Source organism: Asterias rubens, chromosome 4 (assembly GCF_902459465.1).
Source record: "Asterias rubens chromosome 4, eAstRub1.3, whole genome shotgun sequence".
Classification (NCBI taxonomy): domain Eukaryota; kingdom Metazoa; phylum Echinodermata; class Asteroidea; order Forcipulatida; family Asteriidae; genus Asterias; species Asterias rubens.
In genome coordinates this window covers 3,442,197-3,468,452 of record NC_047065.1, presented here as the reverse complement: position 1 = coordinate 3,468,452, position 26,256 = coordinate 3,442,197, and the positions used below count along the sequence as shown (strand labels likewise).

The following is a 26,256-nucleotide window of genomic DNA, read 5'->3' as shown; positions in this document are numbered from 1 at the left end:
TAGGATTCTCCCCAGAACAAAGTTGCATATTTTTTTTGATTTTGTTTTTTTCTCCTACGCTGAATGTACTTAGTTATTGTTTTGTTGTAATCAATGACCATTGAAATAAACGCCATGAATCCATGTTGAGTTAGTGTAACAATTGGCTTTCACAAAATGTGACAATATGTAGTTAGTGCGATATAACATACATTGTTATTTTCTCATCAAAATTTCTCTGAACCAAATTAATAATTCTCTTAAAACTTTGTAATTCCATCAAATAAACATCAGTTAAAACATCAAAGTTTTTGGAAAAACAACTTACTAGCTACAAGTACATGTTTGTTTCACAGCATTCCCTTTTGAACCAAATACTAAAACACTGTTTTCAAAGTCTTTGATTCGCTTCTGAAGAAACAACGTAATACACATACACTTCAGAATCCATATAACTTCATGCAATGGCCAACTGCAACCGTGACCAATACATCACAAAAACGGTGTCAAACTGAGAGAGTTATTGCAGACAAAAATTTCAAATTAAGATCAAAATATTAGGTTGCCAGTTTGAAATGATTCAACTGCAACCTTTTTGTAAGCCCTTGGCTTGTTTTCACAAAACACTAAGATGGAGTGTGTCATGTCCGAGCAGTTAAGCTCTGGTGGTTAAGAATTAAAATGTTGAAAACTTTGGCAATCCCTATGTTACGTGTGTAAACTGCATTTAATAATTCAGTAGCGTTAATTACTCTGTTGGTTTTATTTCCAGATAACTGAGCAATATCACATTCAGTTCAAATTTTAAAAAGTTAGGATATGTTTACAAGAAATTTAATTATGAACAAAAAAATTGCTATCCCAAACCACCAGCAAATTGGTAAACATTCTTCTCTGGTCTTTTCAACATTTTTTTTCAAACATTAAATCAGTATTATTAGTACATACAATCAAACCATGCTTGTAAGAAATTACAGATCGATCACACAACGATTGTCCCTGATCCCTTGAATACTTGTTTGTATCTCAGCATAGAAACAAATACACCAAGCTTATCAGATTCTAAAAGCTTCATGGATTAACAATATAAATCCGAAGGCCTTGTCACATTTTGCAAAGTCTTTTACAGGCAACTTGAAGGCAACAAACTGTACAGCATGCAAAAGGAACTCTTCATAGTCACAATGTTTATGTTTTTTTCCTTGCATTGTCTTCACCCAACCCAAAGAGTGATGTGAAGTATTGTTACCTTTTTAGACATTGCCATAAACTGTTAGCTGTATGTTGCGTTGTGGGACATTGCCCTTTCACACTGTGACTGTAATATCATATCCTCTAATATTATTGACACATTGAAATCAAGGAATTAATGCATATAAATATGCAGCTTAATACTACATTACACACTCAGGTAATGTAACCACATTGATAATTGGTTATATTGTTCTTTTAGTAAAGTCTTGTGTTAGAAGCTATGTGATGATTGGCGTAGGCTAGACACAATTGAAGCACTTGGTAATCTGGACCCAATTTCATAGAGCTGCCTAAGCAGCAAATATTGCTAAAATGTTTCCTGCTCAGCAAAAATAAGCAGGATACCAGTCACAAATTGTACCATGTCACATGACATGTGACATGGTACTTTTGCTGGTAACCTTATTCTGCTAAGCATAATTTTGCTTAGCTATATTTTTGGGCTTAAGCAGCTCTATGAAATTGGGCCCAGTTGTTGTCACGACTAGACTTAAAACTGTGTACTTAGAAAGGAAAGAATGCCCTAGGAGATCTTCCAAAAAAAGTCCTCTTAACGCTTTGCTCCATATGGAAAGTTGACAAACTTCATGAACGACGCTCAAAAGGTGTGCTCTCCAAATGTTGTCCCAGACCGATGAAATGAGAACCCACGCAGTACGAAATGATGGACGAGGATCGTCAACGCTCATTATAATCGTACTTCATTTGTTCTTTAATTTTTTTTTAAGCAGCTGTATAGTGGAGGGGACAATCAGAAGTTATGCAGGCCGATTCTGAACATGTCGTTGGTTATAAAAAATGTGGTTCCGTCTTGTTTCAGCATGAACGTCTGATGGAAGGTCTGTTTGGGGTCGGTGTCCACCTGTGAAAGAAGATCAGAATGTAAAGTAATTTGTAGAATTTAATTGGACTTGGACAGTGGGGGGTAAAAAATAGTGTAATACAGAAAACTTACAACTGAATTGAAGTTGAATAGTTTGTACATTTATAACAAGCTAGCCCTGTGGACTACTAAAAACTATCAACCTACTTGTTTATAATGCTCATATTTCTTTCTATTCAAATTTCAAATGTGAAACGTACATTTTCAAAATGTATTAATTTATTTTGTGTGTGTGATTGTAACTTCATTTCACCAATAGACTGGTTGTGATCACTGCCATTAACATATCAGAAAGAAATATTGTATGACAATGCATGCTTACAATCCGAGTTGTTAACCCTTCCTGGGGGCAAGTAAAATGCACAGCTTTTCTAGCCCGGTAAGCAAAAAAAGCTTAAAGCCATTGGACCCTTTCGGTAAACAGTATTGTCCAAGGCCCACACTTCGTGTATCACAACTTCTATATCAAATAACAAACCTGTGAAAATTTGGGCTTAATCGGTCATCGGAGTCGGGAGAAAATAACGGGAAAACCCACCCTTGTAACCACGCGTTTCGTCGAGTCAATGACATGTGTTTAACATAAATCCGTAATTCTCGTTAACGAGAATTGATATTGTTCTACTGTTTTCTCAAAAAGTAAAGCATTTCATGGAATAATATTTCCAGAGAAGTATTTCACCACTACCTTCTGTAAACCCTGTAAGTTATTTGTAAATCTGTGAAGTTTTTTTTTTTTTCTGTACCAAAAGGGTATAATGGCTTTGAGCACAATGTCTGCTCAATTACTGTTACTGAGATTAGTGATACTCTTGCAACAAATTGATATTTTAAAAGCTGTTGGATGAAAAATGGAATACCGTGCTGAAAAAAAAACCTTTGGCTTTGAATGAAACATTCCATGTCTGATCACAACCAGGCCTCGATGGGGCACAGCAATTTTTCTTTGGTAATTCTTTGAGAAAACTTTAAACTTTCATTGAAACCTTGCAAAGGGTGCCACAGCAAAAGCAAAGGGCACCACAACATCTTCTGTGTGTGCAGTGGGTTTAAAAAGAGGGCAGGGGCATTTCTCAAACCTCGGATTGGGCTCAGGCTTACACAGTGGAAACGCAGCTCGGCCTTTAGCCTGCTGTTTTGGAACAGCACGTATTGCAACCGGTCGTTCGAACATCAGCAGACAGAGCATGGAGCCTATGAAGCCAGAGCCTATAAAGCCAGAGCCTATAAAGCCAGAGCCCAAGCCGAGGTTTGAGAAAGGCCTCTGCACTACATTCCATGTTAAACTTACCATTAGCTGTCCTAACACGGCCACTAGGATGCTGTTATCTACCGTACAGTGACAATCTATGGAAGTCATTGCATGTGCAACCGTCTGGAAAGGAAGTGCCTGAAACAAAATGACGGGAAATATTTAATGTTTGGGATTGGTTTAGCAGGCTTGTGCCTATCACCCCCTTCCCCCTGCCCCTCCCCCTCCCAAAGTCTTTGAGGCAAGGTCTAAATTTGGGAGAAATATCCTCAAGACCAGCGTACGACACTCTTTCATTTTAAAGCTCTAGTTTAACAAAAATTTCAACAAAGATCTTGGAGCTCTATTCTTGCCAATCATGGAGTCTATTTTTGCAAAAATGTCAATGAGTTAGTGACAGATTGTGACACTCTCTCATTTTGGAGCTCTAAATATCACAACATTATGTCAAGTCCAGCACTACGATTTGTGTGCAGACAAGTTAAGCCTGAGTAATGTACAACTTGGTTTTTTGTATTTACTCCTTTACTCAACCTACCTTTAGATGATTAGTGATATCTGCAGCACCATAGAATGTTGTACCTTCAAATGACATTATAGAGTGTGTTGGCTGAAATTACAAAAATCAAATATCTCGTTAAATCAAATATCTTTTCGACAACTTTTTTTTTTATAGATTATGACCATAGAGCAAGGAATCTGTGCCCAATTTCAACAATATAAGCCAAGCAAAAACACTTTGAGGACTGATCAAAATTCTTTTCAAGAGGTAGGGAAAGCTAGTTAAGAGTTAAAAAAAAAACACATCAAATATGAACTCTGGACAAGGGCAAAAGCCAGCAGACCGGAGACCAGTGAAATAAAAAGCCATTAAAATTGCTTGTAAAGGCAAACAACCCTAACCATGGCCATACAAGTTACAAACTTAAAAGATACGACCAACTTACCACTGTCAAAACAGACCTTCCCCCTAGCATCAAAACATTAACATTATAATTTGATGTCAGTACTGTTTGATTTTAGTTTGATGTATTGCAGAGTGTGGAGAATTTGTGCTGTACATGAACACAGCAAACAAAGGCATATTTTTTATCACATAAGGCTACCAACTACGACCACAAAACAGGTATCAGACACACCTAATTTGAAAACCCATGTTCATGTATTTTACAATGGTGAATGCCTCTCTCACAAAGTCAACTGCCTCCGTTACCCGGTCTGTTGCCTTGGTGCCCTTTGAGTTGCCCTTTACTTTAAGCAAACTTTTCTTGCTCTCCAGCTACAAAGCATCAGGCCAGATTACATGTATAATAAAAAGGTGAATCATTCAAGTGTTAAGTGCAAATACCTCATAAAATAAAATCTGATTTTTGGGGTTGAACAAAGAATTGACTCTAGTCAATTCTTTGTTCAACCCCAAAAATCATTTACAAATTTACCCAGTCAGTTTCCCTTGTGGTTTATATTGATAAAATAAAATCTGTATATAAAAAACATAAAATTAAAGCCATGGTAGATGTATATTTTCTTACATGATACAAAGCTGCTAGCTGCCCACGGTCAGCATCAAAAGTTTTGTAATATGCTTCGCAGAAACTCTTCCCAATTTCTTCAGCGCGAGCTTGATTTGCTTTCATCTGCAAGTTAAACAAACAAGAGAGAGGGGAGGGGAAAAAACACATTATAGATCTGTAGTGTAATAAATAGGCGCAAAATATCTTTGAGAACTTTCAAAGGCGGCAGTCTGAAAGAAAAGAAAAAAACTCAAGTTCATGAAAAGGCCTTCCTGAAAAATGTTTAAGTTGGCGCTGAAAAAAACAAGATGTTGTGTGTTTCTCTGTGTTCAGGTAATCTGTACTAGAGCCAAGAGGGGCAACAAGGGAAAAGCCCCCTTTCCCCGTAGCTCTCAAAGAGCTTGTTGTTGCATGATGACCTCAGACTCGGTCTAACGGATCGGGGGGTAGGGCTGCAGCATGTTTTGAAGGTAGGCAGTGGCAGACACGTGCAGCATCTTGAGAAGTGAGGAATTCAAAATGAATTCTGTAAAGATATATGAAAGTATGAGTCCATCTTCTGTTTCCCTAAACTCAGACACTTTATTTTAGGATCTGCTTTATTATTTAGTGTAGAAATTTTAATCATATCAGCAGAAAATTGTATTCTTTGACGATGTTATTGAATTTCACTCAACAAAAAGGAAATGCAAGCATTATGTATAGGCCTATTGAGTAGGTTGGGGAAAGTTTTAGGTGTACAGTACACAGGAAACTTCGGTTCTGGCTGGCTAACGCCGGTCGTAAAAAACTTTCACCGATCAACGCTGATTTGAAAAACATATAGCATTAAACTTAAGGAGGCCCTAAATATGAGACCCCTATATCGTAGGAGGTCCTGTTTTCGAGGTGTCCCTAAAATTGTGGCAAATCTTTTACCTCTCTGTGCGCGATGTAAACAGTCTCTAGATAAAAAAAAATGTGGTTTTATTTGCCAAGCAAAGAGTCTCCTCTCCCTTGACCAAAACTTAAAAAACAAGTAAGGCTCCACTAGTTTTTTGCACTTGTAAATGCAAAAAGTTTGGTATTTTAGGCATTTCTACAAAGTACAAAAATATGTCATAATGTTGAGGCCATATACAAACATTTGCCTACCCAAAAAGTTTCATCAAACACTATTTCAATTCACAATTCATGATGATCAAATCATGTGACTGAATATTTTGCTGAGCATTCTGAAAAAAAAATACAGAGGCTTAAAGAAGCCATGTGCCTTATATCATTTTCTAATATTTTTGGAGATTTGTTTTTTAACCCTCATATCAATATTATTATTAATATTAAAATTTAAACATCAGCTTGTTGATTCAATTTTATCACTGTTTATTTACACCCTTTATTATAAAAATTTTAAGGAAAAATGGGGGAAAAACTAAGTAAAAATCAGATTTGAAAGCCAATAATTATTCACATCACACATTTTATTAAATTATTTATTTTTGTTATTTGTTGCAAATTACCATGGTAATTTTAAAAATTTCATTAAAAATATTTTGAATACTGGCTATAGAGTCATACACAGAGTCTCAAAGAACACTTGTAGTCACTGCAGATTTTTCTTCCATGTATGGATTCACCGGGAAACCATACTTTCTTGTTTGCCGTGAAAACAGGAAAAACTCAAAACAAATGGGGCCAGTTGAAGTCATCGAAGATCGGTGTGTAGTGTGAACATTTCAATGTCCATCCAGTTTTAATATATGTTTGCATACTTCATATTAACAAATGAAGACAAGTAGTAGGGCATCGGTTGATATTTATGGCGTCATTATTTTTTTCCCAATTCAAAGAAAAAGGCATAATAGTGTGAAAACTGGTAAGAGGATAAGGCTCACACTACACAGGGGAGCCTTATACTAGTTTCTAGAAGTACAAAAACAACAAACTATATTCATGAAAGAAACTGAAAACGAAATGTCAATCAAACTCAATCAAAAATTCAAAAATCAAATGAATCGTGAGAAAAAGTTTAATTATTCTATACACACATTTAAACTTAAATTAAAGTCCTACCTGTGCTACTGCATCCATCTTTCTTTTTTGAATTGCACTACACAGTGAGTGTGTGATTTGTTATTGTCAATATGTCACACCGCTGGATGCGCGGAAATTTTTCAATACACTACAGAGTGCAAAGTAACTTGTGTACCAACTCGACCTGTTGTGCGATTTCAACACGACAATTTCTTCCGCAACAACACTTCACGTTTTAAAATTGTGTTAAAAGCCCAACGAAATATAACCCCGTCTCATAGACAGTTTGGAAGATAACTTGCTATTCAGCTTAAGAAGTATTGACAATTTGTCCCGAAAAGTGCGTTTGTATCTAGCTTTTTGGCGGTTGAAATTTTTGGAGATCCGCTCCTCCTCAGTATACTGTGACCTTTGACATTTCGGTCTCTGTGCGTGTTTTGTCCTGACCTCCTCTATACGCTAAGCCGGGGATTTGTTACAAACGCCAACATGGGTACCAGTCTACTTTCAGCCTCGTCCCCAGAGTGCGTCGGGCAGTACGAGGCTGCCGGTCTCTTCTCTCTTGTAAACGGGGTTAGAAATAAAGTAAACTATGGGTGCGAGGTTAGTTTACTTTATTCTCGTGGTATCGATTCTTTTGGAAAACGTTCGAATTCCAAAGAATACATTTTTACCGGTACTATAAATTATTGGCGGATCTTAAGTTTATAATTGAGGGGTGGAGTGTTACCAACAATAATTTCATTTTACCAAACCATTTGCTGCGAATCTTTTGATGTGAAAGGTGTTTAAACTGCAGTAAAACATGCAAGATGTATTTTCTTATTATATTTTTCTGACAAAACCACCATGATTTATAGTTTGTGAAATGTAAAATCTGTAGATATTTTTTTGTGGTTGTACTGTGAAGAGGCCTTGGAGTTACAAATGTGATCATTTAATCAAAGTGTTTGTAAGACTAAGGAGTAGAATAAATGCATTATATATGACGATGAAAAAGAAAATAATCTGTTTCATTGGAGGATTATATTGTGACCCTGAAAAAATTATTACCCCGCTACCGGTAATTGTGTAATTTTATTCAACTAAAACTTTCACAAGTGAATTTAAAGATTATTCTTCGATAGTATTGGCTAAAATAAATTTTGCTTAAAAAAAATAATTTTGCCTATAAATCAATTGACAATGACTACACATTTAGAAAAGGTGCTCCTGGGAGAAAAAGCAATTCACAAGAATAACACTTCCACAGAACACTTGTTCCGCACAACACTTCTTAAACACATGCCATCCAGTGGAAGAATATCACCTACACATGTACCCACTTACAGGTTTTTGTTTTCATAGAAAAACATGAAGGCGCTGCAATTAGTTTCACTGCATTTGTAAACTGTAATTATGATCAATAATAAAGATTTACCATAAAAAAAATCACTACACACTTGTAGTCTCACTGTACTTTAGTAAATACCTAATCTTAATCTTGACAACAGGGGTGAGGGTAATTGCTTACAAAAAAAGTCTGAAACTTGGATCCAGATCTTAGGATGTAGGCCTTTGTTGAAATGACAGCGATTCCACCTTTTGATAAACCAAGTAGTCAGATTTCAAGGAGCTTTTGTTAAAAAGCCTGACTTCAGACAACAGCTAATTTTATTTTCTCATTTGCTTGTCAGTTGTCAATCCCTTAACAATAACTTTTTGGGTCACAGTCGGGAAGGTATTACAGAAAATGAGTGCCCTGTATTTGAAAAATGTGTAACTAATACCATGCATAATTAAAAGTTTAAATTGATATACAACATTTAAAGAGAAATTATAAAAAATGCAATCAAAGCGTACACAAGCTCAAAGACACATTTGCTGATTTTGATGGACACTTGCTATAGGATATGCCACACGTTTGACGGCACAGTGTTAAAATTTCCCTCACCATTGATTTTACAGGTCGAATCCACACTCTACTGGCCACAGCGGAGCTTGAGTCCGGTGTGCTTGAACGTTTGGCCATGACAACAATTATTTAATCAAACCAAGAAAACAATCAAAAATATGCAACACATATTTTTTCAAAAAATTACCCCCAAATTTGTTTGTTTACCTTTGCTATCTCTTCTTGTTCTTCCTTTGTACGGACCCTCTGAAAACGACATCTGCGTATATGAGATCTTTAATAGAGCAATAAAGAATTTGAAAACGTCAATAAAATGATGTTATAGAAAGGGGAGACACCATGATAAAAAATATGCAGCTAATTTGAGGTGCACCTTTTGTCAGAAATGGGTTTTGAATTGCATACACCTCTCTAAGTTTGTTTTGATTTATTCAATTGATATTAATTAGGATGTGAAACTTTGCATAATGGGAGTAAGACAATAAGGGCCCAATTCCATAGAGCTACTAAGCACATGAATTTGCTAAGCGCGAAACAGGATTACCAACCATATGTTCGTGTGATTTTCAGGATAAGCAAACAACAGCTGAATACCAGTAAGCAATGTGCAACTAAAAGAAGTTTGATTGGTAATCCTGTTTTTTAAAATCAAGGAAGAAATTTCATGCTCAGCAAATTTTTGTGCTTAGCAGCTCTATGCATAGGGCCCAGATGAGGCTTAGCGGTGACACCATGTGTAAAATCTCAAGAGCCTTTTTGAGGTATGGCGGAACACTATAGGAGTACACCGTTTGATTTGGGTGTATACAGACAAATTTACCAAAATCTTATAGTGTCGTAGTATTGTGTCCGACACATCTCAAAAAGGCTTATGGATTTTTTGTTGATCTGACGTCACTGAAGGAACTTAGACTTGAATACAATATACAGACTTCAAACAGTCTCCAATCATTGGAGCCCCTGTGAGGAGCTAGCAACACTAAATACTCACATTGGAAAAAAATAACACCACTACCTTACAGCGATTGTACACATGGTGTCACCGTCAAAGGAAAATAATAAATTGATTTTGTAAAAAAAGTGTCATTCCACCTGATTGTTGATCTGCTGGGATAGAAACGCCTATTAGACAAAGTAGGTGGGAACTCTATGTCGTTCTTGACAAACAGCTGTAGTGTCTGCTTCATCTCTTCAACTTCTACCACACCCTGCCCCACAAGTTCTTCAAGCTTCTCTAAAACACGCTCATCCAGAGGTTGATGTGGTAAACAAAAGTTCTGCCAAAATGAAAATAAATAGTAATAGTGAATAGTGGCTTCTTATGTAGCGCTCATATCCGCGCATCAGTAACTCTCAAGGCGGCAGTTTTTTCCTGCAAGGTACGTAGGACTACGTTTGAATTATGAGAAAGGCACAACAACAGCAATGGCAATACTCTAAGATTGGTTTTGAGTACATTGGTTTTCAAGCTCAATAAACACCAACAAAAACAAAAACTAACTTTAAAAACTTGTTTAAATTGAATTGGTCATGTTTTTTTTAAGACGTTGAGCCTGCATTTCCATGAGAAAACAAACCTATACCCCAAACCTACACCCCCTATACTGCCAAAGGAGTGGCATTATCAGAGGCAATTGCATGCTTGTGTGAATCAACAGGAGATATTTTTGAAATTCCTGAAATCAGGAAAAATTATAGTTCTTCTATTAGTGTTCAAAAGAAACAGTCATGCCAAGATGATAAATCTTTGTTCTCATTTTGCTTCTATCTAGTCTCTTTTCATTTGTGGGTCTTGTAATAAAAAGATGCTGGGCTGTTTAAGATTCTGAGCAACATGTCCTGCAGTTTTGTGGAATTTTAATCCCAAATTTAAGCCTTGCACTTTCAAATTTTTGAAGAGGCAATACAATGACACCGAATGCTAACAAACAGTTAAAAAGTAATTTTGTTCAAATGAAACAGTTCAGACGATATACCCGTGTTCTCATTTTGATTCTAGTCTCTTTTCACTTTGATTCGGGTCTTGTAAGATAGATCCACGTCCAGTAAAAGATTCTGAATTGTTGAATTTCAACCCCAAATTTGAGCCCTGCACTTTTTAAATGTTAGAAGCGGCAATACTATGGCATCGATTGAAAACAAAGGGTGTTTCATGGGTAACTTCAATGTTGAGTTCAACACAATATATTGAGGCAAGTTGGGATAAATTTACCTCATCGATGGGATGGTTGTGAGCTGCGAGTTCTGGTAGGTCAACATAAATTCTCCTTTCACCGGTAGCTACTCCTGCTTCAAGGGCTGCCCTCAGCCTTCTGGAAGCACGTTTTCTTCTGTGTTCAGCCTTATTATCAATCTAAAAACGTTGTTCACAAATAACCGATGACGCAGTTTTAGTAACTTGCGGTTAATTCTGTGTTTGTACATTTAACAACAACAATAATGCAAATAAGAATATAGTTTGTCATGTCAAGGAGCACAGGTTTATTCTCTCATTTCGTTGAAGCTACTTGTTGTCATGTGGTGATAATTCAAGTCAATTCATTTTAGAATCTTTAGACACAAAAAAAAACAGCTAAAAAGCCCCCCCCCCCACAAAAAACAAACCTTTGGTCATAAAATTCAAGAAATGGTAAGGCCTATCCACATCAGAATATAAATTAAAACCCAAAATGTTTCTAAAGAAGTCTGCATTTTGGGGGGGTTAAATGTCCTTCTCTTGAATTTTAAGTTCATAAATTATTTATCTTCACTGTAGTTCCTCCCTTTTTAAGTTGGGTCAAAGACAACAATCAGTGTGATTGCTTTTCTGTGTTTAATTTTGTAAATAAGCAAACGGGCAGTACATTGGAAATCAGGTTGTTTCAGTAGCGTGCCTTCCACCTCTGTGAACCCCGGTTAGAATCCTGCATCAGTTACATGGATTAAGTTTTCAGTTTCTACCTGATTGTGTTGGGTTTCCCCATGTATGGGGTTGTCCTCCGACAGGTGTCCGACATAAAAGACTAAACATTTCTTCTCGTTTCCTGTTCATCCTGTTAATCGTGCTACTTGTTCTGTTTGATGTGTTAAATGCAGTGGACACTATTGGTAAATAATTATTAGCATAAAACCTTACTTGGTAACGAGTAATGGGGAGAGGTTGATAGTATAAAACATTGTGAGAAACGGCTCCCTCTGACGTGACGGTAGTTTTTGAGAAAGAAGTAATTTTCCACGAATTTGATTTTGAGACCTCAGAATTAGATTTTGAGGTCTCAAAATCAAGCATCTGAAAGCACACAACTTCGTGTGACAAGGGTGATTTTTCGTTCATTGTTATCTCGCAACTTCGTCGACCACTTGAGCTCACATTTTCACAGGTTTGTTATTTTATGCATATGTTGAGATACACCAAGTGAGAAGCCTGGTCTTTGACAGTAACCAATAGTGTCCAGTGTCTTTAAAAATCAATAAATTAGTTTGGTTAACTGTTAATTCAAATAACACAAACTCATTACCTTGAAGTCTGTAAAACAAATAATTTCTCGCATTGTTATGTTGGCAAGACATCCAAGTTTCCTTGTCTCCTTGGTGTGGGGTTCTTTCTTCCTTCTCTTTCTCTCACTCTTAATAAAGAAAATAAATAAAGGAAATAAAGAAAAGAAATGGAACCTACTTTCTCAATAATGTACCACCAATATATCTAACCTGATTCCTTCTGTCAAAATGCGCTGATTGATTGATTGACTGATTGATTGCGTTTGTGTTAATTGTAATAAAGCGTATTGACAAAACAAAACTACATACACAACATCAGGAGGTTAAACAATGAAATAAAATAAGCTAAAAAAGAAAAAAAAGGGAGGAAAACATCACAAAATTATCAAAGGATAACCCCAAAACAGCCAAACTCATTCGTAAGTGTACCGGCAGAAAAACCACAACAAAAATAAAACAAAATAAAATTTACCCAGTCAGTTTCCCTTGTGGTTTATATTGATACACTGTATCTGAAACAAAAAGTTGTATCCCCTTAAAGGCAGTGGACACTATTGGTAATAACTCAAAATAATAATTTGCATAAAACCTTACTTGGTAACGAATTATGGGGAGAGATTAAAGACATTGTGAGAAACAGCGCCCTCTGAAGTGACGTAATTTTCAAAAAAGTAGTAATTTTCCACAAATTTGATTTCAAGACCTCAAAATTAGATTTTGAGGTCTCAAAATCAAGCATCTGAAAGCACACAACTTCGTGTGACAGGGGTGTTTTTTCTTACATAGTTATCTCGCAACTTCACTGACCAATTGAGCTCAAATTTTCACAGGTTTGTTATTTTATACACCAAGTGAGAAGACTTGTCTTTGACAATTACCAATAGTGTCCAGTGTTTTCTAAGGTTATCCCCTGGCTGCCAATTCCCAGGTTGTATCATAATTTGGGTGTGATCCCTGCATACACGGCAGTAGACAGCTGTATGGCATCTGACTTGCAAACATTATTGACAAAATACGGACACCTTACCGCCAACATAGTGCTAGATAGCCCACTCTATAGTCAATTCTTTGTTAAACCCCAAAAAACAAAATAAATCTTGAAACAAACCTTAGAATCACCCTTTCTCTTTTTGAGAGCCTTTTTCCATTTTCGGCCGTGCTGGCAGTCCAGAACTCTCCTGGCTAGCATGATGAAAGGCACTCCATCAAACTGGATCCTTGAGCAGTTCCTTGTTTCTTGCATTGAATCTTCCCAAAAGATGCGATGATTCGTTTCACTCAGTTCTTAGCACAAAAAAAACATTTATCAACATTATTTGAGAAATGCAAAAATAAAGTTATCCTCATTACTTCGGAAAGGAGATTTTTTATTTATCACTTTTCGTTTTTTCTGGAAGCTATAATGAGGTTTTTCTAAATTACTTTGCCAAATAACCTGATGATAAAAAAAGTGTGATTTTAGTTTGCCATTAGCCATGCCAATCATAAATACAAACCATTCAGGGGTGAATTTCACAAAGGTAGTCCTAACTTAGGACTAGTCCTAGGCAATGCCAAGAGATAGGACCAGTCCTAAGTTAGGATGAGTTACTGGTCCTAACTTAGGACTAGTCCTATCTCTTAGCATTGCCTAGGACTAGCCCTAAGTTAGGACTACCTGTGAAATCCACCCCAGGCCATATACTTATTGGTGGCTACACTACAGCTATACAGCTAATGTACTAGTTTAGATTTCTGTGTCATCATTCATTGAATCCGAGTACATCCCTCTACTTCAACTTACTTCATTACTCGACAGGGTCCATGAGTTAGGGCATACCTGCCAGGGAGCAGTTATAGTCTTGCTCAAGGATACTTGGCCACCACAATTTGAATTCATAATTCGGCCACAACATGCTAAAGCAACACTCATAAAGCCCATGGACACTTTCGGTTAACAGTATTGTCCAGGGCTCACACTTCGTGTATCACAACTTATATATAAAATAACAAATCTGTGAAAATTTAGGCTCAATCGGTCATCGGAGTCGGGAGAAAATAACGGGAAAACCCACCCTTGTTCCCGCACGTTTCGCCGTGTCATGACATGTGTTTAAAATAAATCTGTAATTCTCGATATCGAGAATTGATAATTGTTTTAATGTGTTCTCAAAAAGTAAAGCATTTCATGGAATAATATTTCAAGAGAAGTCTTTCACCAGGACCTGTAAGTTATTTGTAAATCTGTGAATCTGTATAATGGCTTTCAAGCAATAGTCTGTAGCTGCCGATTCGGGTACGACCTCAGTGTCTTCCAGCCTTCAAGGCATGACAAATGGCAGTGCCTCGCCCAGTCTTGGTGTAAGACGCTGTTGTTCATTATCACTATACCTATCGCGATTCTCTCTAGCCACAAAATGTTACCACGAACCATCGACAGATAGTGGGCACTGTTGCATCCCCTAATGCAGTGTTGAGTGTGCATGAATGTTACAAACAACAAAAGAACATCTTGCACCAAGACTATGCCTCGCTCTATGCTATGCATATCAGTGAACTGGAAGAGAGAGGAAGCCACAAACCGTTACTGTCATGCTTACCTGTTTGCCCAAAATTGACCCTTATATTGTTTGTAGCCACAAATGAAATATTGCTGTCCAGTTCAAATTTTCGCCTTAGTTTCTGTGCCTGTTCCACACTGTAGACATATCCAAATCGCTCTGACAATGCAACATCAAATAAAGTATGATACATGCTGCCCTGAGCAGAGTTGGTCTGAATGGACGGTGTGGACTCGTCCCTGCCAACTTGACCCGCTGAGTCATTTTTTACGATGACTTTGAAGAGGTCTCCGCCACCGAAGTTAACAACTTTGCTCTGTACATCTGCTGTGCCATCAGAGCATTCTTGCACCTGTAATGCTACAGAGTCTTCTTCGATGTTGCCCGCATGTACAATAACTTGTATTGCATTCTCCATTTTATACCAAGCCGATGTTTGGCATTGAGTTCTGAGGATTAAAATAAAAAAGCAATTAAAATTATTTTATTTCAAATGTGTTAAATTGAGTTTACATAAAATTATGTGTGTATGAACGGATTCCAATGAACCCAGCTGCATACAATCTACAGAACTATTTTATGATTTTGTTCCGAGACAGCAGAATGAACCTTATAGTTCTATATATAAGTAGGAATACATACAATGCACAACCAATTATAGACTTGGTTTTAACCCCCCCCCCCCCTCAACTTACTAAATACTATAATTTAGCTAGACACATAAAATAATAAATGCTTTTTATTTATTTGCTACCAAGCTCTAGCCATTTTTCAGAAACTCTTCGTCGCAGCCATCCTACTATAACTATATATGATGAGTCATGACTGACTCTTAAAATTCTAACTAAAAGATTAAGAAGCCGTTATTCTTAGGCATAGAATTAAGCTATTCTTAAAACAGTGCTATTGCATTGGCTGTACATTTAGTAAGCCTATTTCCATTTGACTATAACTTATTGTACTGACTCTACCTACATGCTGTATAGTTGCGATAACAAAACCCTCCTCCCGATGCGATGGCGGCCCGCCGTTACGTTATCGCAACTAGAGGCCAGCTATGCGTGAGATTTTTCAAAGCTCACCACCACCGTTTAACGACAGAAAATGTCAAAATTTAAAAAACCGACAGAAAATGTCAAAATTAGAAAAAAAGGAGTACAGCGCCCCAGTTACTGAGTCTAGTACGCGTCTATCTATCTAGCTAGCTAGCTAGGGCCTAGCTAGGGGAGGGAGTCTTATCTAGATTCTACTAGTCTCGGCCTTAGTTAGTTATCTGGACCTGGTGCTACTGCTGGCCACTGTTTCTTTAGGTTAGCTATGGGTATACTGAATCATTGTTAGATACAAATTAATTCCACTTTCGGAACAGAAAAATTGCCCCAAATATAAAAACCAACATTCAACAAGGCGAGCCGACATGGCCGAGTAAAGCTTGTTGTGATAAAAAAAAAAAAAAAAAAAAAAATATCATGACTTGAGTGATTGATTGTCATGACAGTTCTTGCTTCCCAGTTCTATCCAGTTCATTAGTTTTTTGAACAAAAGTGAGTACAAGTGGAGGAACATTCCGGACAATCATTGCATACCTTGATAACTTTTTACCTTCAATAAGAACCTCAGCGGCTGCCTGCGAAGAAAATGACTGGAGACTGGAACAGACCGCTGGAACAGGATAAATCAAACACCAACGTTGCACGTAAGTCGTACTACACTCTACAGAGAGAAACAGTACTCTTCCCGCGGGGGCCCAAAGTTCATACAAACTCTGGAGGGCGTACTCTATAAATAACAACGATGAACAAAATTGCGCCACGCATGAAACTGTCATCTCCAACATGTTCAAGAAACAAGACCACGGTAATTTTTGTGAAGTTTTTTGTATTTTAAATAATCGATAAAACTTGTAAGCTCACACAATATTTCAGAGCATATTTGGTAGAGGAAGCTTTTGAGCTTCAGTCGTCAAATTTTTGGAATTTAGATATCCGCTGTTTAGTTATAAATACGGAGTCAAAAACGGAGACCTTTTGTTGGTTTATTTTAATCATTGCATAGCTGGTTGAAAGCTTTGCCGCCGCGTAAACGGTAATGCACAGATCAGGGAATCACATATCAGTTTGTTTTGTTCAATTCTGGACTAGTGTCCAAATTAATCTGATTAATTTGTGATTTGAGAACTTGCCTAATTGATTTAATAATTATATAATACTGTATACTATTTTTTTTTTTTTTTTTACATTTGACTAATCAGTGTATCTTTCTTATTCCTGATTCGTTTTATAGTTTTGTACTATAAAAATTCGTTGCCATGATGACTATTGTATCAAATATTAAATTGTTTTCATATTCATTATTAAGCTATGGCTATGTTGAGATACTCCAAGTGAGAAGACCCATCTTTGACAATTACCAATGTTATTTTATTTATTTAATTTCTATTTTAATTCTTCGGACAAGCAAAACAATAAAACAAGCACAGGCCGTCCAGGGAAGGGCAAAAGTAAAAAAAATAAAAATAAAAACTGTCATCAAAAAAGATGTGCCCTCCCAGACCTGGCTCATAAAAAAATACACATTTATATACTACACATTAAACATTCTAAAATTGCAGTAAAAACTTACACAAAAGATGGCAAGTAAAAAGCAATTACACATGGTACTTGTTCAAAATGTCCACAGATTCACACCAAACCTACCGGGCCCGAAGACAATGACAGCCGAAAGCCTCCCCGAAATACCACTTACCGAGGAACTGCAGCCCCTGAGAGATGGGCAAAACAAGTCACAAAACATATCGTCTCAGCATGCAAAAACCCATCAACCAGCCATGATATTATCCCAAAACATCCCATAACTGGCCAATCCCCTACACGCCAAAACTGAGACGAAAATTAACCCTGCGACATTGCCCCGTGCACTCATCCCCCCAAACCCACAGCACACGTACCAGCAAGCAACATTCCAAGGGAAGCCCTCCACCATCACCATTCCCAAACCGTGCAAGCTCAATGTAAATCCGTGAACAGTGTGTTTTCTGTTATAAAAATGTACATTAACCAACTAATAAGTACATAGACCCTTAAATTGTCAACAAAAATAAGCAGAAACACCAATACGAGTTAAAATGGGGGAGGGGGGGTAGTAAAATAATAACAAATACAGTACTAAGATGAAATACAAATGTGTACATGTAAAAATTAAACTTAAGGAAAGATCAAGGCCAGTTGAACCAATGTATTAAAAACGTAAAACCTACCGGGCCGAACCAAAAGAACTTAGTTGGCTAATTATATCGCAAGATAGAACGAAACGTCTGAAAGGAATGAAGAATTAACGAGTTTCTGGTTTATGGTTTGAGTTCAGAAAACACTTTAGGAAAACGAATAACTGCAGAATATTTAAAAAAAATCTGTTATAAGTTTACCGTGATGGAAAGTAAGAATGTCGGAGTGCCTACTGTTAATCTTAAAATTGCCAAGACAAATAAAACCAGAATAAGAATAGTGTCCAGTGTCTTTAAACCAAATTGTGTTGCTTTGCATGTGTGTTTTGATACTCTTCAATATGTTGTTGCCTTTAATTTTAATAGTCTCATTCTTTGGCTTAAACAGTAATAATAATAATGTTTTATTGTCACTTGTATAAAAACAAATGTTTGTACAGTGAAATGCGTTTTGGTTGTGCGTGTCTAAAAAATATGTTATATAAAAATACACACTAAAAATTATTTACGAGTTATACAAAAATACATCGAATATATATTTTAAACATATTATGAAAAGTTAATGTCAAATTGTTTTTTTATTTGAGGATGTTTGATTGATGGCATCTGGTCTTCTTCTCCGCAGATGCTGACAATGATACCCTCGAGAATGTAGGCTGTTGCTCAAAAACTGTTCTCAAACTTCCACAACAGACGGTGAGTACAAAACTATGTGTGTAGAATAACTACGTACAACTTCCACGATCTAGACATGTTCTTCCATTAATTATGAAGTATGGTTGGTGAAACTGAATTTTGTAAGGCCATTTTCAAAAATTGTTGAGAGTGTAGCTTCGCTTTCTTATGATATGACTTTCTCGAATCCGTCGGAATATTTGGATGTAAGAAAGATCTGCTAGTGGTAACGAAGGCAAGCCAAATAAATATAACGGAAAAAGATGCTTGCGATGATCGGTTATATTGGATAATTTTTATTCAGAGAAGTATAGTGCTAACAATTATTGATTGGCATGGGTGCGTTCTTCCATTACGACAAGTTTGCTAAAAAAAAGATAAACTAAATTTAAATTAAATTTTCAATTGATGCCGTGTAGAAAATGGGGAGGGATAAAAAGAATGTATACACATTTCCTAAAAACACTTATGACAGTCCCAATTCATCCTCAATGGAGATCGTTGTCACATTGGGCCCGAGCGGTCTTGCGAATGGTGTCTTTGGTAAATGACCTAACTCACAAAGTAGGGGTGAGTGTGTGTGTGTCTCTCTCCCGCACAAAATAAAAATAGTTTACGAATCGAGTAACTGTAAGCACATTATGCATCAATAGTCTGTGCCCCCAAAAAACCCACACAAAACGAGAAGTGATTCTCCGGGTTTTGTTCAGAAGTCATGACGATTCACCACACGTTATCTCTCCTATATCAAATGCTTGGTTCACTCGCCGAGCGAACGATGACCTCAAAGACACCCGTAATGCCCAATAATGTGTGAATCGCGTCATCTATTGGAACTCATATAGATGCCCAATTATCATATTAACCACTTCAGCGGTATACAAGCAGCTGTGCAGGAATTACATGAAGAATGTGTTGTATTAAGATGATCGACGCAATCGAGCTCGAGTGGCAAGGCGATTATAAAAACTCATTCCGACTAGACTGTGGGACATCTCTAATTGCGCGTTTGATTACTTCAGAGATTAAACCAACGTCTTTCGAGGGTCGATGATGGCAGCTGGAGTGTTTCATAATTTGTGGATTTTTCTGTGGAGCATATAGATCTTGAAGGATATTGGTGATGATGAGGGGGGGGATTCGCAAGCTGGGAATTTTTATTGCCGAGCAATAAAATGAATGTTAACCGCCACATCACACATGCAGCGAGAGACCACCAGTCGTAACTGTCCGGCGGGCTGATTCTTAGTTAGCAGCGGTTCACAAAAACCTGGAGTAACGATTGCAACGCCCAAAAATGCTGACAAGCTGAGTTAACTTTGCGCAATCGTATTTTAATGTCATCGGAGCAACTGCTGAACGCTAGAGGAGCAGCATGTCGTCCGGCAGATGTTGTAGCTCTTTTACCTTGCTGTAACAGCCAAGTTTCATTGATTTGTCATGTTATAAAGGGCCTTTGCCAACTGGTGGGATTATCTTTAACGAATAATTATCTAATGCAATATTATTATGGAGGAGGTATCACACTTAATGGATAACGGCACCAATGAGGTTACTGTTGCGCCGGACATTGGCGCGACTTATGTCGACAAGGTTCTCCCCATAATCTACGCGTTCATCGGTGTGTTTGGGATGATCGGCAACGGGCTTGTTTGCGTCACCTTCTTGATCAAACGCCGCACCTTTGGGTCGGTCACCAATCTTCTAATTCTGAACCAGTCCATGATCGACCTGATCGACTCCTTTCTGTTTCTGATACTGCGATTCGGGCCCCAATTCCCCGAGAGAGGAGACGGTGATGTTGTGACCGAGCTGGCGTGTCGATTGTGGTTCTCCGAGTACATTATGTGGTCCCTGTTCATCGCGTCCACTGTAAACCTCCTCTTCGTCTCGTTGGAGAGGTACTTCGCGATTTGCCACGCCGTCAGACACCGGTCGTTGGTCACGACTCGTCGGGCTAACATAGCCCGTCTACTGGCCTGGATCATCGGCTTCAGTTACCAGTCGTACTGGGCGGCCTTACATAAAGTCACCTATGGTCAATGCTACGCTGTTTGGCCGAGCCCAGCTGCCCAAGCCGTTGGAGGCACGGTGTTCTTCTGTTGCGAGTACTTGATTCCGCTCAGCATCATGACGTTCAGTTACGCCAACATCATTAATACGTTACGATCGAGAAGAAAGCGAGATAACGCCAACGTAAACACATTCCAACGGGCCAAACGTAACGTCACCTTCACGCTGTGTTTTGTGTTTGTGTCGTATACGGTCTGCTGGACACCAACTGAGTTTGCTTATCTTTTGTACAACATGGGGAAGGACTACGATTTCAGCAGCTCGATGCATTTCACTTTCACTGTGTTCGTTCTTCTGAATATGTGTATCAATCCACTGATATATTTGTTTAAGTATAAAAGGTTCCAGGGTGAGTTGAGGAAGCTATTTTGCCGCTGTGTCCGGAGTAATAAAGTTGGTGGAGCCGTGATCACAGTGGCCCCGGTAGTTTCAACAGCTAATGTAGCCGGTATATCAAAGGGCCCATGGGGTGTGTAAAATCGCGACAAATAAGGGACTTTCAGGGTGCTTGGTGGCAGCAGACTTACCAAGTAAAATCCATTGTTCTCTGTAGTGTGTGCATGCTCAGAACTACGTCCACAATGGACATTTTACCTGGTAAGTCTGCTGCCACGTTTCGTTAAAAAGTATCATTATTATTGCTTAAACCCATCTTGTGTTTATTTTAATGGAAGCTTTGGACGCTAGGTGGCAGCAAACGAAGTCGTTTTGAGCATGGACACCTTTAGTTGGTAGTAACGTTGACTTGTTTATAATATGTCTGCTTATGGTCTGTTGCCGGTGTGGCAGAAGATTCTGTCTCCGGATATTATGATCCTCCCTCTCCCATATGACGAACTAACTGTGTACAAACTGCCTCCGATAGCGCCAATTTTTTTCTGAACCCTCCTTCAGCCACTGCGAATTTCCGACATGCTCCGGGACAGATATCCGTATAACACCGACCCCCGACCCGCATGCCCAACTCATTAAAATCAACCACGCCAAAGTGATGCTGAAATTAACGACTTGCCCTCTACATCACGATGTATGCGAAATATTCACTGCAGATCCTAAGGATATGGCACAGTTTTGTTTACATAAATCTTGTATTCAAGTCGTTCGTAAAAAAAAGCCCCAATAATTGGGTTTTCACCATGAGAAACAATTATTGTTTTTCACAGAGAAAGCCTCAAAATCTAATTCTGAGGTCTCGAAATCAAATTCGTTGAAAATTACTTCTTTCTCGAAAACTACGTTTTCAGAAAAAGCCGTTTCTCGCAATGTTTTATAATACCAACCTATCCCCATTGCTCGTTACCAAGTAAGGTTTTATGCAAATAATTGTTTTGAGTAATTACCGATAGTGTCCACTGCCCTTAAACAACCGCTGCACACACACAAAAATCACAATAAAGCTTTGGTGAGTCTCATTTTGCGTATTTATTTGTATTGCAAGCAAAACTTTTGCCTCAAACATTTCCATAGTTTCTTTTGACACTGAGTTATGTAATTATTAGATTCACATAAAGGGAATGTCAACGTTTTGTTAATCACTCTTAAAATGAATGGTATGAACAACTAACTTGGTTAAAACTTCAAATTAAACATAGGCACTGAAACTTAATTAATTAATTTATAACTTACCTTACATATATAGACAAACTAAAAGTTCCGAGACTCCAGCCTCCCAGACCTTGGCCCAATTTCATAGAGCTGCTAAGCACACACATTTGCTTAGCATGAATGTTTGGCCTTGATAAAGACACGATTTAAATATCCACGTGATTTTCAGGATAAGCAAACAACAGCCGAATACCAGTAACAAGCAAAATGCAACAAATAGAGGGTTGGAAATCCGGTTTTTTATCAAGGAAGAAATTTCTTGCTGGGCAAAAATTAATGTTCGTGCTTAGCAGCTCTATAAGATTGGGCCCAGGCTTACAGGTTGCATACTGGTTTCAGTAAATTAACTTTCTTAATATTAGTCTTCATAACATCACTACGCCATCATACAAACTGTTGGTGATGCAACAATCGGTACGCGCTCCATTACGAAGCATTCGCAGGAAGTATGAACCGGGCTTTACTGTTTCGGTCACTGATCGAGTGTTTAACCAATGACAATTTCAAGCGAAACAGTTTTTGGTTACGACTGCCAAAACGCACCCAGTAGTCACATAACAGTATAAAGCGTTTTGAGAATCTGTTCACATTGAAGTACAAACATGTGGTTAAAACAATCGCACAACATCGGTAAACAGTATTGTCCCAAAGGCCCACAAAAAAAGTCGTGTACCAGTGAAAATTTAGGCTCAATCGGTCATCAGAGTCGGGAGAAAATAACGGGTAAACCCACCCTTGTCCGCATGTTTCGCCGTGTCATGACATGTGGTTAAAATAAATATGTTATTCTCGATATCGAGAATTGATATTGCTTTAATGTTTTCTCAAAAAATAAAGCATTTCATGGAATAATATTTCAAGGGAAGTCTTTCACCATTACCTTCTGTAAACCCTGTAGGTTATTTGTAAATCTGAGAACTTTTAATTTTTGTTCTGTTCAGAAAGTGTCCAATGGCTTTAAAGGCAGTGGACACTATTGGTAACTACTCAAAATATTTATTAGCATAAAACCATAAAACCTTTCTTGGTAACGAGTAATGGGGAGAGGTTGATATTATAAAACATTGTGAGAAACGGCTCCCTCTGAAGTAATGTAGTTTTCGAGAAAGAAGTAATTTTCCACGAATATGATTTCGAGACCTCAAGTTTTAAATTTGAGGTCTCGAAATCAAGCATCTAAAAGCACACAACTTCGTGTGACAAGGTTTTTCTTTTCTTTTTCTTTCATTATTATCTCGCAACTCCGACGACCAAACGAGCTCAAATTTTCACAGGTTTGTTATTTGATGCATATGTTGAGATACACCAAGTTAGAAGACTGGACTTTGACAATTACCAATAGTGTCCAGTGTCTTTAAGGAAAATTATGTCGGTTTTTATCCCCAAGAATTTGAATCTGAGAATCGTTTCTGTCAGATACGTTTCCAGATTTTCAGCGATATCTTTTAAAACGCTATTTAGAAATGAATTGTTCACAGGGCCCAGTTTCATAGAGCTGCTTAAGCACAAAATGTTGCTTAAGCAACAAAATCCTTGCTTAGTAAAATCAGATTACCGGCCAAGACTCCACTCAATTGTTACGCTAAGTAAACAACAGCTAAATACCAGTCACAAGCAATGTATATGGCATGGCATTTTGGCCAGTAACATGTGTAAAACAAGCGAGCTATTTTCATGCTTAAGCAATTTTTTTGCTTAAGCAGCTCTATGAAATTGGCCCCAGGTTAGTTTTTATAACAACCGAATGGTATGTTCCCCTTGATAAGCGTGTTTTATATATTTGTTGTGGTATCATTAAAATGTAAATGAGACTGCACACTGTTGTTGTTTACAATGTTCATCGTAGTTTTAGTGATAAGCATCATATTTCAATGCCAAATTTTCGTGTGTACACATACATGTGAAATTATATTAAACGTCTTGTATGAGCGTATACATTGTCGGCTAGGGCATGTCTTTTTTCGTGTTCTTGGAACAGATACACATTGTGTGTCGGTCTGCAGGGTTTTATGAAAGCTTGTACGTGTACTTCGTAACAATACTTATAATAATAATTCGAGAATCAAAATGCGCCATTTCCACAATAATGACCAATCATGCATCAACAAGAAGTATTAAAAAACATTTTAGATAAAACGTACAGACAAATTACAGACTAGCAAACTTACACAAAAGCAAGATTAAAAAGATAAGTCTCCACTTTTCCCTTAAAAATGTCAATGGATTGAAAGTGTTGAATGTCAGATGGCAGCTCAGTCCATAGTGTGGGGGCATCCTATGAAAATGATCTGTCACCCAATGTTTGTAACGTGGGAAAAGCTAAACACAACTCATTTTTAGAACGTGGATTATTTCTTAACACACATGATAACACCAATGTAATTAGGAGCTAAACCATTTAAAGCGTTGTATGTTAAAATGAAACTAACGAATCAATAGGCAACCAGTGAACTTGACGCAGCTGGCGTAATGTGGTTAACATTTATAGTGTTGTGTAACTAATAAGCTTTAGTTCTAAACGGAACATTGTGCATGAACAAAAAAGTGTCTACTACCATAGTAGTATAGTTTGCTTTTCTGTAGTAAGGCAAGAAAAAAAAAACGATTGAAATGTAGGTAAACGTTATGTAGGTAAACATTACGAACCTTTCCTTTTTAATTAAGTGTTGAACAGTTTTCTTTTGGCCGTGATTATTATTATTTTTTTTTTTTACGCGATTAAGATAATTGTACGGAGCCCCTAATGGACACAGGTAATACATAAGATTGACAACGTAAAGAAGAAGTTGAAATATTTCGTTCCCTCAAAATAACCTTTCATTCCCCGCGATCACTTCGTTGCGTCGAAACACTCAAATTGTTACTTCGAAGGGGCGAATAACATTTCAGGTAGTCTTGGTTCAAGACTCTTTATGATAGCGGTATTTGGTTGATAGCTGTTCGTGGTTGATAGCGCGTTGGAGTGATAGCGCGCCCTCTTGAGACAAATCCAGGAGAGTCTTGAACAACGACTACATTTCAGGGAAAGAGGAGTACAACTATTTATACTACTTTGAAGTAGTGTTTGCTGTTTATGTTTACTACACTTAATGATATCTTTGCTTCACTCTGTTATACATGTAATTGTCGATATTTTTCTCGGGAAGTTTAACAATAAATATATGTGTATTTTAATTGAATTCAATTGAAATGAATTTAATTGAATTGAATTTAATTGAATCGAATTGAAAAGAGCCGGTGTACGTAGTATCGACGATTCGAATATCAAACTCTGCTACTCTTCAGGGGAATACTGAATAACTGATGGTGGTTGAGCTTAAGTATCGCTGAAGTATGGTGTTCCATATGTGCCACCTTTATTCCGATTTTTATTTACCGTCGCATTTTTTTTTCCGTCGCATTTTTTTTTTCCGTCGCATTTTTTTTTCCCGTCGCATTTTTTTTTTCCGTCGCATTTTTTTTTTCCGTCGCATTTTTTTTTCCGTCGCATTTTTTGTGTACGTCGCATTTTTTTTTCCGTCGCATTTTTTTTCCCCGTCGCATTTTTTTTTTCCGTCGCATTTTTTTATTTATTTTGTTTCACGTGACTCCCACGTGATGAGGAGGTTAAACTTTGACCTTAAGTACCTTGCAGCTTTCAAGAAAATGTACACGTTGCTTCATCCACAATCTACGGTCATTAAAGCCATTGGACCCTTTCGGTTAAGAAAAAAAAAAGTTCACAGATTTACAAATAACTTACAGGGTTTACAGAAGGCAATGGTGAAAGGCTTCTCTTGGAATATTATTCCATGAAATGCTTTACTTTTTGAGAAAACAGCAAAACAATATAAATTCTCGTTAACGAGAATTACGGATTTATTTTAAACACATG

General features: G+C 37.4%; 2 protein-coding genes across 3 annotated transcripts; one reads left to right on the top strand and one right to left on the bottom strand.

Moving 5' to 3' along the window:
- Positions 1-1,633: 1,633 nt before the first annotated feature.
- LOC117289743 lies at positions 1,634-16,524 on the bottom strand. Of its 2 annotated transcripts, none has more exons than XM_033771004.1 (11): positions 16,393-16,524; positions 14,846-15,255; positions 13,375-13,550; positions 12,287-12,394; positions 11,002-11,142; positions 9,882-10,066; positions 8,997-9,063; positions 4,901-5,005; positions 3,907-3,978; positions 3,408-3,506; positions 1,634-2,095 (listed from the first exon to the last, which is right to left on the bottom strand). In XM_033771004.1, exons 2-11 carry the CDS (start codon positions 15,222-15,224, stop codon positions 1,985-1,987), a joined length of 1,443 nt encoding a protein of 480 aa, XP_033626895.1. In that variant the 5' UTR covers positions 15,225-15,255; positions 16,393-16,524; the 3' UTR covers positions 1,634-1,984. The 2 variants fall into 2 exon arrangements, with proteins under 2 accessions (XP_033626895.1, XP_033626894.1); XM_033771003.1 differs by having other exon boundaries at positions 16,409-16,524.
- Positions 16,525-20,234: 3,710 nt separating this feature from the next.
- LOC117288849 (galanin receptor type 2-like) lies at positions 20,235-21,254 on the top strand. Its single transcript, XM_033769702.1, has one exon. The coding sequence runs from the start codon at positions 20,235-20,237 to the stop codon at positions 21,252-21,254; it is 1,020 nt and encodes a 339-aa protein (XP_033625593.1).
- The last annotated feature ends 5,002 nt before the right edge of the window (positions 21,255-26,256 follow it).